At 35.5% G+C, this 17592-nt stretch overlaps 1 protein-coding gene across 1 annotated transcript in view; it reads left to right on the top strand.

The window, feature by feature from the left end:
- Nucleotides 1-1717: 1717 nt before the first annotated feature.
- ntf3 (neurotrophin 3) overlaps nucleotides 1718-17592 on the top strand; it is a 23818-nt gene continuing 7943 nt past the window's right edge. The window contains exon 1 of the mRNA XM_083528646.1: nucleotides 1718-1951. Coding sequence (XP_083384772.1) covers nucleotides 1934-1951 — 18 coding nt within the window. The 5' untranslated portion in view covers nucleotides 1718-1933. The remainder of the gene's footprint in view (nucleotides 1952-17592) is intronic.

The raw sequence follows: 17592 nt of genomic DNA, 5'->3' as shown, positions 1-17592 counted from the left end.
AGTTTATTTGACTGAAGGTTAGAAGTTTAACAAAGCGTTTAACAAAAACACCAACCTACCTTCACATTTCATCACTTCAGTCTGTAATTAACAAAGGTATTCAGAGCTTTACTACATTTAGATGTGATGATTTTTATTCTACTTTTTATCTTAACTTAAATCATAAAAAAAATATATACAAAATGGTTAATTATTGACTGTATCAAAAAGAAACAAAAAAGCAAGCGAAGAAACAGCATCACCAGATATGCAGCAAATGAAATGAACATTCAAGAATCATTTAAAAACGTTTAAAATTGCTCATTTTTAATCATTCGCTCTTGTTTATACAGACTGTACTAATTCTGGCGGATTTGCCAAGTGAATGCAGTGAATCCCATAAGTGCAACAGCAAAAAATGTTATACAGAAAGTATTATATGAGAGAATGAAAGTTTAATTTAATATTTGGATACTTTTGTTCAAAGACAGACACGAAAGCAACAATGTCCTGTACAAATATCTGCTAAATTAACATTCATAACATCACAAAATAAAAGCCTAAATGACAAAGCATTTTATGCCTCCCACATATGTAAATACTTCACAATTTTTTACCAACATACAAAATAATAAGTAAGTAAGGGGAGCCTGGGGTGAGTCATACTGATTGTCTTGAACACATTAGTTTTGATGTTGTCTTTTATGGCAGATGTCAACTCAAATTACCCAGGACTATTAAATTCCTTTTCAGGACTTTTATGATAGGCTTTAATAAGGACAGAATAAGGACAGGATGCAGATAAAAAAAAACAAAAAAACAAAAATTTAAATATTAAGAATATAGAACATATTATATACCATCTCTGTACATGCTTGTGGTCTTTCAAATCTACAGCATTGTGTTTCTCAAGGAGTGGCCCTGGAATCAATATTAGTCCCCTCTGTACAGTATACTCTGCAACTTTATTAATTTCTGTGTTATTCTGATAACAGTAATTACAATTTTAGCACTAAATGCACCAATTGCGTCCCCATTTCCTGGCAGCATGTACACTTCCCTGACAAAAGCTTTTAAGCATATGAAAAACAAAATTGTCATTAAATACCTAAATCTTTGTATTTAAAGACCCACCACTTGTGAATGCTATATAGAAGACAAGTGCACTTGTTTGATGAACCTGGTAGCTACCGTGTCTTCTAATCATCCCAGGGTCAATCCTTAGCTCCGGTTACTGTCTGTGTGGAGTTTCAGATGTTCTCCCTGTGTGTTTCCTCTGGGAGAAATACAGACAGATATTCGGATTGACTGCTCTAACATGCTGGATGTGTAAATGACTGAATGAATGTGTGTGTCTGTGTGTGCATGGTGATTGACTGTCCTCCCACGCAGGGTGTAATCCTACATCACACCCAGTGTTCCCAGGATAGTCTCCAGATCAGCCGCGGCATGAATGACTGATGAACAGTGAGTTGATACTAAATAGTGTTGGTAAAAAATATATGTAAAATATGCAATGTTTTTGAAATGCTCTAAAATTTACAAATATGACATGTCTGTCGCATTACTTGAAGCACATTTATATATAATTGTGCTTCAAGTAATACGACAGACATGTCATATTTGTAAATTCTAGACCATTTCAACTGATTTAAGATGAACCAAAAGTTTTCATGCAAGGTGTTCAGAAAGTTTTGAGTGTGTGTGTGTGTGTGTGTGTGTGTGAAAGAGAGAGAGTGAAGTAAGAGATAGAGGCAGACAGAGAGAGTGAGTAAGAGATAGAGTGAGTCAGTGAGTGAGAGAGGAGTATCCTGTGCTCTCTGCGCGTTGGCAAGAGTTTGTTGGAGCAGAGGGAAACAGTGCGCTCTGAACCATTTGGAAAGTTTCCAAAAAGGATCCTTAATAAACTCGTCACCTTCATGTCGGGACTGCTGAATTTTACCCCACCGATGCTATGGTTACCTTTATTACGGTATGTCTGATTTTGTTTTGTTTCTGTTCAATCTGAGTTTTTATTTTTTCCAGCGAATGTCACACAGGTTGGGTTTGACTCGGTGATCATGGACTGGACTTTCACTCGACTTTGACTTTTACACCTTTTACTAGGAATGTGCCTGGAGTGAGCACTACTACTTTTCCTCTCGGGTGTACATGATTTTTTTTCCTTACATTTATTCTTTAGATTTGTGCGTAAAACGCGGTCGCGCCTCGTGTTTAGAAGCGAAAGCATTGCAAAATGTTGCAGCTGGAAAAAAAACAAACAAAAAAATTTGTACAAATGCAATGTACAGCCTGAGATACAACTCAAACCAGTACGGGCAAATTCATTGCTTTTTTTGCCTGATATGCAATGCTTTGAGTGGAAAACAGTAAGAGTTACAGGGGGCGAAAGTGAAGTGGCTGCGACCCAAAACGCATCCTCTTGTAGTCAATATTGTGCTAAAACAGAACGCGATTATAGGTATAGGTGTAACATGACACAATTAATAAACTAGTGATTACATTATGTGCCATGATTATTGATATATGTTCTATTGAATAGTTTTTCCTTCACCAGAAACTTATGGCACATCCACATGAGCAAAAGCAGCAGATAGAGAAACTATTTAAAATGTGGGTTTGACATGCATGGACAATACATTTCATGCATGTTTATGCAAAGCATGTGGTTCCCCCCCCCCGGAATTTAAAGGAGCATGAAGTCACACCAATACTATGTGAAATTCTATGATTTTTTCAATAAATAAATGATTATAAATAAACATTGTCATGTAAAGTCATATGCAGTACAGATGGAGTACATTAAGAGTTAATTCAGCACTGTAAGTGTTAATTCCTCACTTGCAATTATTTGCAGTGTGTTTTCTTGGATAATTGTCTGCCAGTGCCTGAGGGGCAGAACTGACTTTACTCCCTGTTTTCAGAAACAGTAGCAGGCCATTCGTAAAAAGAATATACTTAAATAAGTAATGCAAATGTTGGCTGGAAAATCAAAATTCAAGAATATATTGTTGATGTTTTGTTGCATGTACAGTTTGCGTGCAGTTATATAACACACACACACACACACACACACACATGCCCACACATATACATACTGTACACTGAAAGACCGAGTCAATGGGTTTCACTCTATGCGGTCTTGTATAGGCTTGCCATATGTGGAATCTGTCAAACAGCGTTAATAGACTTGACACAAAAAGCATCTGCTCTGGAATTAACTAAAGAATTTCATGACAGAGGACAGGGTGAGACCCTGTAAATGAGACCAGCTAATGCATACTTACATATTGTTCATATAACTTAAACTATGGTCATTTTGCATACTATCAACTTTTACACTACCAAATTGACCAGAAAGTACTGTAAGAATGTCTTTTATTTTTGCATTACTTCAAGAAAAGTCTGTGTTTATCACCAGGAAGGTACACCAGGGTCGTTAGTGAATTGAAGATGGTTTGCAGGTGCTGCTTTGAGCAGAAATGGAATAGGAAACATCACCAGCAGGGCTTTTCCACATGCCATTAATTTAACAGGGCCATAAAGACTTTCAGATGGCCGTGTACATAGCTGAGATGTTGAAATTCCTGCAGTTCTTCTGAATATTTTATTCAAAATAGTTCTGTATAACCAAAGTGTATAAAAATAAATGTGTATATAATTAATAAATACTTAATTTTGATTATTTGATTGGTGTTATTTTTCCTGGTCTGAGATCATTCAGAACAATCATTTTATAAAACAAGAAAATGTAGGTGATATAAAGTACATGAAAATGTTGCATCTCTGAAATCTAAAGTACACTATATGGATAAAGGTTTGTGGACACCTGACTCTAAGATTCATATGCGGTGTTTGGACAACTTATTCCACACTAGTCCCCATTGCTGTTGTAAGGTTTCTGGGAAGATGTTTCACTAGAATGTGGTTGTGGAGATTTATGCTTATTCAGCATAAAGGAGGTTAGTATAGTCAGGTACTGATGTAGAGTATGGAGGCCTGGGGTACAGTCACCATTCCAATTTATCCCTAAGGTGTTTAATAGGGTTGAAGTCAGAGCTCTATAGCAGGTCACTCAGAATCTTTTACTGGAACCAATGTACACCAGTCTACATTAGCTTATTTATATATATATATATATATATATATATATATATATATATATATATATATATATATATATATAATTCTTGGTAAGGATAGGTGAAACTTTGTAATTAATTATTTAAATATTATGAAATGAGACTGATGAATTACCTTAACGAAATGCCTTTGTAGTTAATTAGTTAAATTTGAAGCTTAGATATATTGTACAATAGATAGATAGATAGATAGATAGATAGATAGATAGATAGATAGATAGATAGATAGATAGATAGATAGATAGATAGATTGTCACAATTGTTCAGCTATGAATTTCTTTCTTTTTTTTTTTTTTTTTTTACAAAAAATACTAAATAAGTACCAAAAAAATTACTTCCACAAGGCAAGACACTCCTCAGTACAGAATGTCTCCAGATGGTTTTAGGTCCTCTCTTGCTGACTTTCCTCTTTTACTCATGCCACAGGTTTTCAGCAGACTTTAGGTCAGGGAATTGGGATAGCCAGTTTGCATGTCACTAGTTTGATTCTGTGGTCGCTGAACCATTTTTTTGTAAAGTTGAACATGTGTTTTGAATAATAGTCCTGTTGGGAGAATCAGCAACAGCCCAGCTGCAGCTTTTGCGTAGAAGCAGCCAGATTTCATTTCAACTCTCCCATAACATTACAGATTCTCCATCATACTTAGCAGTGAAGATTTGTTTTATTTTTTTCTGTAAACCCATTTTTTATGCCAAACCCACCTTGCATGTTGGATGTCACAAATTACTATTTGTGTCTCATCAGAACATAGACCTGTTTCCAGTTAAGATCCAGTAGTATCTAGCAAACTCCAGGTGCTTATGTAAGTGGTTCAGTAAAAGGAAAGGATGTTGCAAACAACTTTTTGGTATTTTTGCAGCATCTCATTGTAGATTTGTGCACCTGGTACTGTATATTTCTTACCATGAAAGTTTTTGGGTTTTGTGTGCATATCTTATTGGTAATTGCTGTTCTAACAGAGGATTTTGGCATTTTCATACATTAATATATTTTGACGCCATTGTGGGATTTATGAAGGTCATGCACACCTTTGTTTTATTACTTTTGCATTTTCTCCAATTTTTGTCTGTCTCAAATAATTTGGTGGAAATGAATAACAACAAAAACAACAACAATAATACAAATGTGTGAAGCACAGTAAGAGTGGTATGTATTTAACAAGGAAGTATAGGTTTAAGTTGTGTTTTGGTTGTGGTCAGAGCTGTAGGGCCCATGTTCCAGACCTGGAAGAGACAACAGCTAAATTATGCACATATTATAGCTTGTTCTAGCTCCAAGCAAAGAGGCTAAAGACTATTGTAGTAGTCATGTCAGGTGTGACAAATGCACATAAAAGGTATTCAGCCAAAAGCAAAAAGGGACATTCGTACTTTTTTGCTTACACATGAAACAATGGCCATGAATTCAAAGCTGAACCGAATGGAAAGCAAGAGGCAGTCATTTAATATTATTCTATTCAGTATAGTGGCTCAGTTATGGCACATACATGAATTATAACTGCACTTTAATGGTATATTAGATTATATATGATGTATATTTTATATATATATATATATATATATATATATATATATATATATATATATATATAATACATCAATATTTCGAGGTGAAATAAGCAAAAACAAGTACAAATTAAAGCACTATTCATAAATAGTGTGATAATTGCATGAAGAATTTACTGATTCACTGTGATTCTGACCTTGAATTAATGCCAATTTTTAAACCAATGGCAGATTTCATGAGCTGTATTTTGTATCTTATTGCTTACTTGTGTTCACAATAAACTGTCACTTCATAATATTAAAAAAAATAAAGTGCTATTTTAGTAACTGCCAAATAACGATAGTGGAAAACCATATAATAAAATAAAATTTAGGACTAGGACTTATCATGACCCCTATTTGAAGTTTATTTTAATGCCTGCATCCTCTAATTCTATATAACCAATTTCTATATAGTCTTAAATTGTTGATTTTATGTGACTTTGTATTATATTTGACATTTGATAAATAATATTTTCTTTTCAGTCTGCATATGTGTGTAGATAAAAGGTATAAACACTTGAAAAAAATCAGTCTGGCACATTTCCCAGAACATTGACTTAAGTAGTATTGAAATCTGAATATAAACCCCAATGAGGTCTAGCTCAGATTTTTTTCAGAAGCACAGAATGTTTTGGAATTCTGACCTTTACCTTTAAAGTACCAAAACAGTACTTCTATGCCTGGTTTGAATTTTTAAATAAGATTATTAATCCTGTAGATATATGTTACACAGAATCAGAATCTCACAGAAGAAACAGTCCATAAGTGAGGGATTTTTCTGCATTCTTTTCACCATCACTTTCTGGATTTATGATACATTATGCCTATATATTCTGTACATTCCCAGGCTTGATGTGACACAATTTTTTAGAACAGATTGACAGAGCTCCCCCACAGCTGGCTTGTCACTATAGAATCTGAACTGAAGATCTGGCCGGAAACTTTGAGTACTTGCATGTAGAGCATCAAAGGTCAAATCATACTCAAACATGGCCATACCCAAATACCCATACCCAGCATTGACCCCATGCTTTTTTGGTCTCCATATTCATACTGTGGGAAATACACAGTTTTGACCATAAATGGAACAGTTTGACCACTGAATATTTATTGACACCGAGTCTTTATTTAATGTGCATTTGGGAATTTTGGACTTTAGTACATGATGACATCTCAAGAATGAGTTACGTTACTCGTTTTCTTCATAAAAATTCTTTTTCAATTTAATGTTGCGTTGACAGCCTGAAGAAAACCAGGTACTACATGAGCAGGCATGCAGACATACGTGATTGTAATCAACTATGGCATCTGAGTCTAATTTCCTAAGTATTTAAGATCAACTAAGAGATATAAGGAAAATGTTTTTTCCTCTGTATATCACTGAAGTGTACTGCGTATCATACATATAACAAACAGTACAACAAAAAAGAAACTTACCCTTGGATAGCTTCAGGGTAAACTGGCTTTTCTATTGTGTGTGCCTTAGTGTGTCTGGGACGTGTGTCTTTTTTTTTTTCCTTGCAAAACAAAATGTGTGCTCAGTCCTTGGGGTTATGTGTTAATTTGTGCATTTGTGTTAATAGTGCCTAGAGCTATTTATAATACATGAGCAAAATTAGATTGCTTTGTCTGATGATTGGGAACAGTCCATATTATATAAATAGTAAGCAGTCATTGGATCATTTAATTAAAGCATACGATTCTTATTTTGTGGTCATCTTGCATGTAATTGCAATTACTCTTTTGTGCCCTTATCACACTTACCTTGTATTGTGCAGACCTGATGAGGATTTTTGTTAGTTTGGTCTATTTTAACATGCAATATGTGAACTATTCTTTCATACCCTAAAGTGAATAAAGTGTCAGGTTTCCCCTCCCACACCAACCTATCAATTATCCAGTGAAAACACTGAGCACTGAGTTTCATCCATAAATATTACTGACACAAGCTGACACAAGCTAATTTTTATATGAAAGATTTTAGGGCCAAGAGACATTTTTTTTCAAAGGTAAATTATTTTAAAATTTGGTTCCGTAGTTACTTTCAAATATAAATTGCTATAGAGCAAAGAATTTGAAAAATAATTGAATAAAAATATAACTTTGTGAGTAGAGTTTTGGTCAGATTAATATTTTAAAGAAAGGACTTAAGATAGTTCACAGGAGAAATGTCTGACTGATAATTGATTCGATTGTTAAGAAAATGTCTAGCCTGTTACATAGCTGAACTGTAATCATCAGCACCTGGTGTTATAAAAAGGCAGCAGGCTTGAGATATAAATACATTTCCACACAAAAACAGTGTTTTATCACAGACTGTTGTCACTGAAGGATTTGTTTTTGTTCTGAAAACCAAAATACTGCAATCATTTTCACAAATAGTTTTTTCACAATTCATAAATTGTTCAGAATACTTTTTGGTGACCTCAACATTGCTGGATCTGAGTCAATCAAAACACTAAAACTAACTCAAATTCATCAAGGGAGAAATTCTGAAATGCTGTCAGTAGTGTGTAAATATTTACCCTGCTGTGGCTGCTGGACAAATATTATCTAATCGCAAATGATAAAAACAGAAGTGTAAATATTTCAGACATAATCATAGTGTCAGACACATTCAACAGTGTTTGTGTCGCCTTCAACCAATTTAAATCATCTATTACAGATTCCCAAGAAGACCTTGCTTTAGATCATTTTGATTTTGCAATACAAAAGATTTATCAAAGTAGTTTGATAAAGATTAGTCTCAGGATATTATCACTAACAGGGTATATCCTTTACTGTCAGATTTTTTAAAAGTCTGTGCCTTTTACTGTCAACTGTTTTACTGATTTTTCAAAACAAGGCTACCATTTTCATACACCGCACTGTCTTCTTCTGCTTTCAACATATTCGTTATTTTATTTTGTTTGGCAGTGGTGTAGAATGGCGGGTGCTCAGAACTTACACCCAGCCTTTATTTGCCTTTAAAAGGTATCATGGGCGAATATGAACACTAATCTCTCTTTCAGAACGAGCATTCCCCGTCTATGCTCTGCTCTTTGGCACCAAGATGGAATGTGTTTTTAATGAAAAAAATAACCCACCACTTTATGAAACAAATGTTTCCTCTGTCACTGAATATATATGCTTCAAAAACACAAGTGTAAAATTTATATCTTATTTCTAAAAAATAATCAGAAAATATTACATAGGAAAGATACTGACTTTTATGTAACTAGTCGAGATTTTTCTATATGTAAACATGTACTATTTTAAAGCCCCACGTTAAAGTATCCTTTCAAACTGAGCTTACAATAAATTGCAGAAATATTTTGTCTTAAAATGACAACTGACTGCAGGCTCAGCACTTTAAAATCATTAGAGAACCTACAATTTCAAGTATTGGCAGAGAGTGTGTGAGAGATCACACATGCAGCGCACTTTGTGTTAATAGGAGGTGTTGAGCGCTGCTGGCAAAGCCAGACATTCAACCTGTGCTCCAAACACATGGTTGCATAGCTACAAGGCAGCAGTGACAAAGTCTTTCCTCTGCCTTTCATCCCTAATCCTCAGGAACAGACGTGCAGTTCCTCATGTGCATATCACAAAGTGTTTGTTACACACTCTTAGGAGACATGCATGGAATTTATTCATTGTTTGGTCATTGTGACTGGATGTGTCAGAATGTACTACCAAACGTCCATTTCTATGTTGACCTTATGTTAGTCTCTAAAGGTCTGATATTAAGCAGTGTTTACCTGCAGACAATGTGCCTTTCGAAAGTTTTCTTATACAAAGTCTGTTTTGTAACAAAAAAAACCCCTAAGGAACAGTTTAGCTCTTATCTGTTTAATTTGTACAGTATGTGCTAAACACCTATAGTGCCAGAACATCATAAAGCCATTTAATGCAAGAAAAATATCTGACGTCCAAAGATAATTAAAGCTAAATGTAAAGTCATCACAATGTACAGTGTGTATGTATAGATTTCTCTGACTAGAAATATTTGTCTGTTTGAACTTGATGTGATTTCAGAGACTGTGGGGTCGAGTCTGTGTGCTGAAAGCATTCCGCAAGGTCTCTAAATGTAAACCAAGAAGTGTGCACAAAGCATTCTTTCCTGTCTTTTGCTTTCCTCCAGATGGTATATGGTGCTAACCATAGATCCAGATTTGGGGGTTCCAGAAACTCCTGCTTTACGGGAACATCTGGATATTTGGAAAGCATTAGGTCTTAGATGTTTGTAAATCCTGGGTGGTTAGACATCAAATCGATTTCTGTTAAGGTGTTTTTCCATTGCACAAAAGGAACTGGGCAACTGCATTCAATGGATTCTAGTTGTTGCTCACGGATTTCACCCACTGCTGTGGCTATAATGTCATTGATTGTCGCTATGTACCTTCACCATAGTTAATTCCAACATGAAAGCACTGCACAGATTAAATTATTTTGTCTGATCTGACAGTCAGCAAATTCATATTGACTGTCTTAATACCTTAATGTTTGAATTTATCTGTTAGAAAACTAAAATTGTCAGTTTGTGTATAGTGTGTACACAAACAGCATGCCTTTGTATACATATCTGGTTTGCAACAGCAACAATAAGGTCTTGTTGGTGCCCATCTTGTGCATGTATGTATCATGATCCTTTGAACTGGAATTATTGGTACTGATTTGGTGGTAAACAGAAAAGGCACACTACATGTTATCTGCAGCCAAAAGCTCTTGTACTGTGCAGTGGAAAAATCTCTTTTTCTTCTTTATGAAAGCTTGATATGAAAGATGTAAATGTGAGGTGAATGTTCTTGTCTGATGCAGTCCAGTATATTCTGTCACAAACCAAATGTGCTGCTGGTTTCTTATCAGTATGCACTGTTGTCACGGTGTGGAAATTATAGACCTTATTTTTATTTTAAGTCTCATAAAGGACTTAAAAGGGTGTATTTCTGCTTCACCCAGAATACTCAGGACAGACTGGGTCTGCATCATCACCCTGACACAGATATGGTGTTCTTTAAACTGAATGTAGTGGATTTAAGCAAATAAAATCCTTAGAAGATGAGTAAACCAAAGTGTTTATAAGGTCCCGACTTAAAGAAAGTTCACAGCATTGCAACAGTTAGTGTGGAGTAAGCTGTCCTTACAAGATTGCCTCATGTGTTTGCCAGTGGGCTCATCTTTAACACACCATAGGCCTATGAAGGCTTCAGTGATGATCTCAGTTGTATCTGGTGTAATAAATGAGGTTAATGCTGTGAAAAACAGGACTAGAGTCTGCCACTTGTAGTTTACATGTCGTTGCTAGACTTTCATTATATTAAATGAAACAAATTACCTTCTGTTATAATTCCTTATATGCAGTAACCATCTGTACACGCAAAGTAAGTGCCTCTGGGGTGCACACAATTGAGAAAAATGGAGCACCTGGTCTCAGTTAGTCACTTGGATGTTCAGACCGGGATTATAGTCTCAAGGACTGTTGAAGCTTATTGGGTCTTGCACAGGAAAAGAATGCGCTGTCAAAAAGATTTTAAATATATACATGGTAGTATATATATATGTCTGTATTTAATAGTAGTATTACATTATGGATCATATATTCAGAAGATGGAGTGAGAGAATTCATAGGATCTGAAAAGTGTTGTGGTTTGCACTCAAATATGCTGTTTTAATCCCATGTGAATCTACTGTAAACTGTTCTACACCCGCAGAGTAATAAACTGTGCAGTAACAGCATGTGCTAAGATGAAGAGTTCAGATAATACTGTGTGGTTTAAGAGGCCATGGCTAATCCCAAAGCAATCCGCTGGGAGTTTAAAGCTCACACAGTGGTAAGCCTCCTTGGCTGGTTTTAGGGGATGTGCGTAGGCAGTGAAGAACCCACACACAGCAAAATCCCAGCCCTGAATTAACCCTTACTGTGGTCATTTATATCCAACTGGACTTGTGAGTACAGTAAGAACACTGGGCTTCAATTCGACACAAGGGATTTTGCAGGCTTGAGGCCACTGCCAGGACAGAAAAGCTGCCATTGCAACCCACAACAGCCTAGCACAACCCAATGCAATCGTCACACATAAATACACAAAATCCTTTTTTGCTGTATTTTAAATGCTTGAAGGAAGGTCCCTGCACCGAACTTTATGCAACTTAGTGTAGTAAAGTAGTTTAATGTAACTAGTTTCAAAAGAAAAATTGCATAGTCACAAATTGTATTTACACTTTGTTTTTCATTTCTGAATGCAAGTTGAGTTTGCTTAAGTCTGGTAAAGGACACATTTAAGCAGTACATATATCTGCATGGTAATGAAAAAACTTCTGTAAAATAAAACCAAACTGGTTTTGAGTGTTTATCTACACACTCTACACAGATTTAATCTACAGAGCATATGGGTTTTACCAGGTGGTGAATTTAGCATGCTTGTGTAATAAAGAAAATCATGATTAAGTTATTGAAACAGGTTAAGCTATTACGGAATGGCTAAGAATATGACGGTGTAAATGAAGATTTCAATACAATAATGTTTATTTGACATGTGCAAGCAGTAGTAGGTAATAAATTATGTAAAAATTATATAATATGTATGTAATATTCAAGCTTTGGTATGTACCTAATAAATAAAAAAAGGCAACACACATTTAAAAAATATCACAAGGTTCAAGTTATATAAGTTAACCTTAGTAAGTGCTCTTTGCTTAGATCAGATCGATCGTCACGGATATTTCGAGAGCGGCAATTGTGCATGACAAAACATTTTTTTTATTCCCTGTAGCTAGTGGTCGAACTTGATCTGGAAGACATCTCTGAGTCATTAAGCAGTGTGCTTAAGAGCTATTTGACAACAGTTACCTTGTGTTTAGGAAGAAATACGAAGCATTTGTCTGGGCAGCTTGGTGTATTATCCCTGCTGCTTCCAGTCCGGCTGCTAGGCTGCTTTATGAACAACATTCTTCTGATCCGCTGATGATCAGTCCACTCCTGCAGCTATTCCTGCTGCCATTCACCCCTGACACATGTGACCACGAGGGCAACTGTCCTTATCTTTCGCATTCTGTTTGTTGCGTAATTTTAAGTTCTCTCATCAAAGACACATTGTTGGCAGTTTAGAAATACCTTAGAGCTCTGCAAAATGTAAAAGCTGCAAGGCAAAGTTCAAACACAGGGTGAAAGGCATGGAACTCACGTTGCATTTTTTGGTAGGCATGCAGGATAAAATGCAAAACAGGTTCTGACTGAAACATTAACCCTGAAGTTCAATGCTGTCTTTATTAAATCATAGAGTTATAGAGCCTTAGTGCACACAAACTTTGTTTTTTCCACACCCATCCTAATTTAATGTAGAACAGAATGTATTTGGGTCCTTACCAAAGTGCTATTGTAATAATCACTATACTAATGTACTGATAAGGAGCCTCATTACAGGCACTTGAAATACACTCCTGTGGCTTGGCACAAGGATATTAAAGCAATACACTGACTAGAGTAATGATCTTAGTGATTTACCAGGTAAATATGCAAATATACCACACACATATATACAGTGAGGAAAATAAGTATTTGAACACCCTGCTATTTTGCAAGTTCTCCCACTTAGAAATCATGGAGGAGTCTGAAATTGTCATCGTAGGTGCATGTCCACTGTGAGAGACACAATCTAAAAAAGAAAACCAAAAATCACAATATATGATTTTTAAACTATTTATTTGTATGATACAGCTGCAAATAAGTATTTGAACACCTGTCTATCAGCTAGAATTCTGACCCTCAAAGACCTGTTAGTCTGCCTTTAAAATGTCCACCTCCACTACATTTATTATCCTAAATTAGATGCACCTGTTTGAGGTTGTTAGCTGCATAAAGACACCTGTCCACCCCATACAATCAGTAAGAATCCAACTACTAACATGGCCAAGACCAAAGAGCTGTCCAAAGACACTAGAGACAAAATTGTACACCTCCACAAAGCTGGAAAGGGCTACGGGGAAATTGCCAAGCAGCTTGGTGAAAAAAGGTCCACTGTTAGAGCAATCATTAGAAAATGGAAGAAGCTAAACATGACTGTCAATCTCCCTCGGACTGGGGCTCCATGCAAGATATCACCTCGTGTGGTCTCAATGATCCTAAGGAAGGTGAGAAATCAGCCCAGAACTACACGGGAGGAGCTGGTCAATGACCTGAAAAGAGCTGGGACCACCGTTTCCAAGGTTACTGTTGGTAATACACTAAGACGTCATGGTTTAAAATCATGCATGGCACGGAAGGTTTCCCTGCTTAAACCAGCACATGTCCAGGCACGTCTTAAGTTTGCCAATGACCATTTGGATGATCCAGAGGAGTCATGGTAGAAAGCCATGTGGTCAGATAAGACCAAAATAGAACTTTTGGGTCATAATTCCACTAAACGTGTTTGGAGGAAGAAGAATGATGAGTACCATCCCAAGAACACCATCTCTACTGTGAAGCATGGGGGTGGTAGCATCATGCTTTGGGGGTGTTTTTCTGCACATGGGACAGGGCGACTGCACTGTATCAAGGAGAGGATGACCGGGGCCATGTATTGCGAGATTTTGGGGAACAACCTCCTTTCCTCAGTTAGAGCATTGAAGATGGGTCAAGGCTGGGTCTTCCAACATGACAATGACCCGAAGCACACAGCCAGGATAACCAAGGAGTGGCTCTGTAAGAAGCATATCAAGTTTCTGGCGTGGCCTAGCCAGTCTCCAGACCTAAACCCAATAGAGAATCTTAGGAGGGAGCTCAAACACCGTGTTTCTCAGTGACAGGCCAGAAACCTGACTGATCTAGAGAAGATCTGTGTGGAGGAGTGGGCCAAAATCCCTCCTGCAGTGTGTGCAATCCTGGTGAAAAACTACAGGAAACATTTGACCTCTGTAATTGCAAACAAAGGCTACTGTACCAAATATTAACATTGACTTTCTCAGGTGTTCAAATACTTATTTGCAGCTGTATCATACAAATAAATAGTTAAAAAATCATACATTGTGATTTCTGGATTTTTTTTTTTAGATTATGTCTCTCACAGTGGACATGCACCTACGATGACAATTTCAGACCCCTCCATGATTTCTAAGTGGGAGAACTTGCAAAATAGCAGGGTGTTCAAATACTTATTTTCCTCACTGTATATATATATATATATATATATATATATATATATATATATATATATATATATATATATATATATATATATATATATATATATAAAACAAATATATGTGAAACCAAACTCAACATAGAGCATGAATACAAAATATTCTTGTAAATGTTTTAAATTAATTATGGTGTTTAAAATTACATAAATCATCAGGACAGCCAGCAGACTTTTTGCTTTGTTTCCACACGGACGGTTTTAATTGCCAGATGTGTGCAACTTGGCAGATTGTGGTGCTTGATTCGAGACTTGGCACATTAGTAAAACAAATGTATAGTGATTATTTTTCTAGTGATTTAAAAAATAAATCTGAGTAAAGAAAGGACGTTGTGTGTTACTTTAAAGGTTTGAGTTTTGCCTCATTTATTTATCTTTTTCATAAATATGAGAACAGAAATGCATGCTGCATTATTCTCCATATATATATATATATATATATATATATATATATATATATATATATATATATATATATATATATATATATATATATATATACACCCACTGAAACTATATATTGTACACAGAACACACCATTTTATTAGAGCACTTCAATGGAATTATAACCTCTTTATACTATACTGTACTCTTAAAACTGGTCTGTTCAAAAGTTTGAATAAGGACACATCTCATTGCTGATGTTTAAAAATAAAACCAAATAAAAAAAATAGAATAAAACCAATCCTCATTCTCTTACTGGAACAGTTCCTGTGCACAACCTTCTTAATACATTTGCAAATCTGGATGTCATTTGAGTACATCTGTGTTCCTCTGAGGGCTAAATTTCCTCTGCTTATGCAACAGGATGACGGACAAGAAAGAGAATCACTGTACCTTGTGATAATCAAGATAAGTTTGTAAACAATTTTGAAACAAACTACCCTAACAGTGCTTATATTCTGATTGCATGAAAACACTGCTGGTCTTTTAGCATTACCCTAACAGCTAATGTTCCATTAGAAATGTACAGTACAAGACAAGATGTTGAAAGCTGAAAGTTCAAACCTTTCACTCTGCATTAGATTATGATATCTATTGTCTATAAGATGGATCAGGGTATATTATTACTTCTAATCTATGAGGCTTATAATTCTCCAAAGCCCATAGATAAAAATAAAAAAAGAACAAAAAGGCTGTGGACCTGACCACACACTTATAAGTTAGACTTAATTGGATGGAATAGATTAGATAAGATAGGATTTAATTTATTTTATTCTTCTTTATACATGGAACAGTAAATACAGTACCTCCTAGTTTGGGTAATGTGCAGTATGTGCATGCTCAGTGCTTAATATAAGCTGTTTCTCTGTTTCCTGTTTCACTCAATAAAATATGTTTAGACTAAATAATAATGAGACAAATTGTTTTCTGTTCATCTTCAAGGAATTAAATGTGTACATAGTATGCGCACTGTGAAAATCAGTCACTCCTCACTCCTCATGAGAGGCATGCCTTCTTTCATTTTTGTTAAATATCTGTAAAATGGCAAACAAAAAAATGCCTCAAGCCTGAAACTCAGCCAACCATTTATTTGTGCTTTGTGTCTGATAAATCTCTGAAAAAAAAAATTTTTTTTCAACTAAAATTTAAAAGAGCATGCTGAAGTATGCTTTTTTGTTTATTGTAGTGCTTTTGGGATTTTATAGCTAAGTTAGAGTTCTCATAAAATACACTGTTACACAAAATGTTATTTATGTTCGGCCCCACATACGGTAGTACTGTAAGATTGATAAAATCAGTAAGATCAGTAATGCTCTTCTCGTAAATGACATATATGACTGATTTAGCTAGTAGGAGGACAGTGGAAATGTGAACGCATTGAATTCATGTACAAAACTCAGGTGGCATTATTTGATCCACTGAATGTAAAGTAATAATGACAGTGTATTGTCCTAAAGTGTATTTGATTGTACAGTATATGTGACAACTTATGACTGTAATGAGGCAGCCATTATATTAATCTTGACCCTGACAAAAAATATGATTTTTTTAAATAAACACACTTTACATGATTTTCTCCTTATGGTTGGTATTCAGCCTTCTAAAGAAAAGACATTCCAATGAATGCAAGATAAACACACTTAAAATCCTGTCTAACAGTCCCATGTTAGATAGATGAAAAACAAATATAATTTAATTCCTTTACCCATCCTGAGGCATCCTGAGGTTGTGCCAGTTCCAGTTGTGTCCTACCTCATGAAGATTATGGACCTTCAAGGAGTAGATGCCGACCCTGTAAACATCCTGAACAAATCTAGAGATGTACCAGCGCCATTTGGATGAGGATAAAATTGGAGGATTTAAAAAGACTCAAAAGGGTTTCCCTTTTGAGTCTAGTTCAAGGTTTCTTCCTCATACCATCTAAGGGAGTTTTTCCTTCCCTAACTTACCCCAGGCTGCTCATTAGAGATAAACACACATAATTAACTTATATTAATTGCTTTCTTCTGTAATTCTTACATTCTATAAAGCTTCTTTGAAACAATGTCCATTGTGAAAGGAGCTATAGAAATAGACTTGAACTTAAACTTGACTTATATAGCACCTAAGACCAATTTAATGGCTAGTAGGGTCTCTGAATTCCCTGCTCTGTATATATTTGCCTTATTTGAAATGTTCACATGGTGAAGTTATAAATTACCTTATGGGAGGTTTTCATGAAAGCATATATACACACAGGGTTCTCAGAGGGAGGAGGCCCAAGTATACACTATTTGGTTTTATTACTCAGCAGTTTTCCATATGACAAATGACAATCTGATGTA

Source organism: Silurus aristotelis (genome assembly GCF_946808225.1).
Source record: "Silurus aristotelis genome assembly, chromosome: 24".
NCBI lineage: Eukaryota > Metazoa > Chordata > Actinopteri > Siluriformes > Siluridae > Silurus > Silurus aristotelis.
This window is presented reverse-complemented; position numbering and strand designations above follow the sequence as displayed.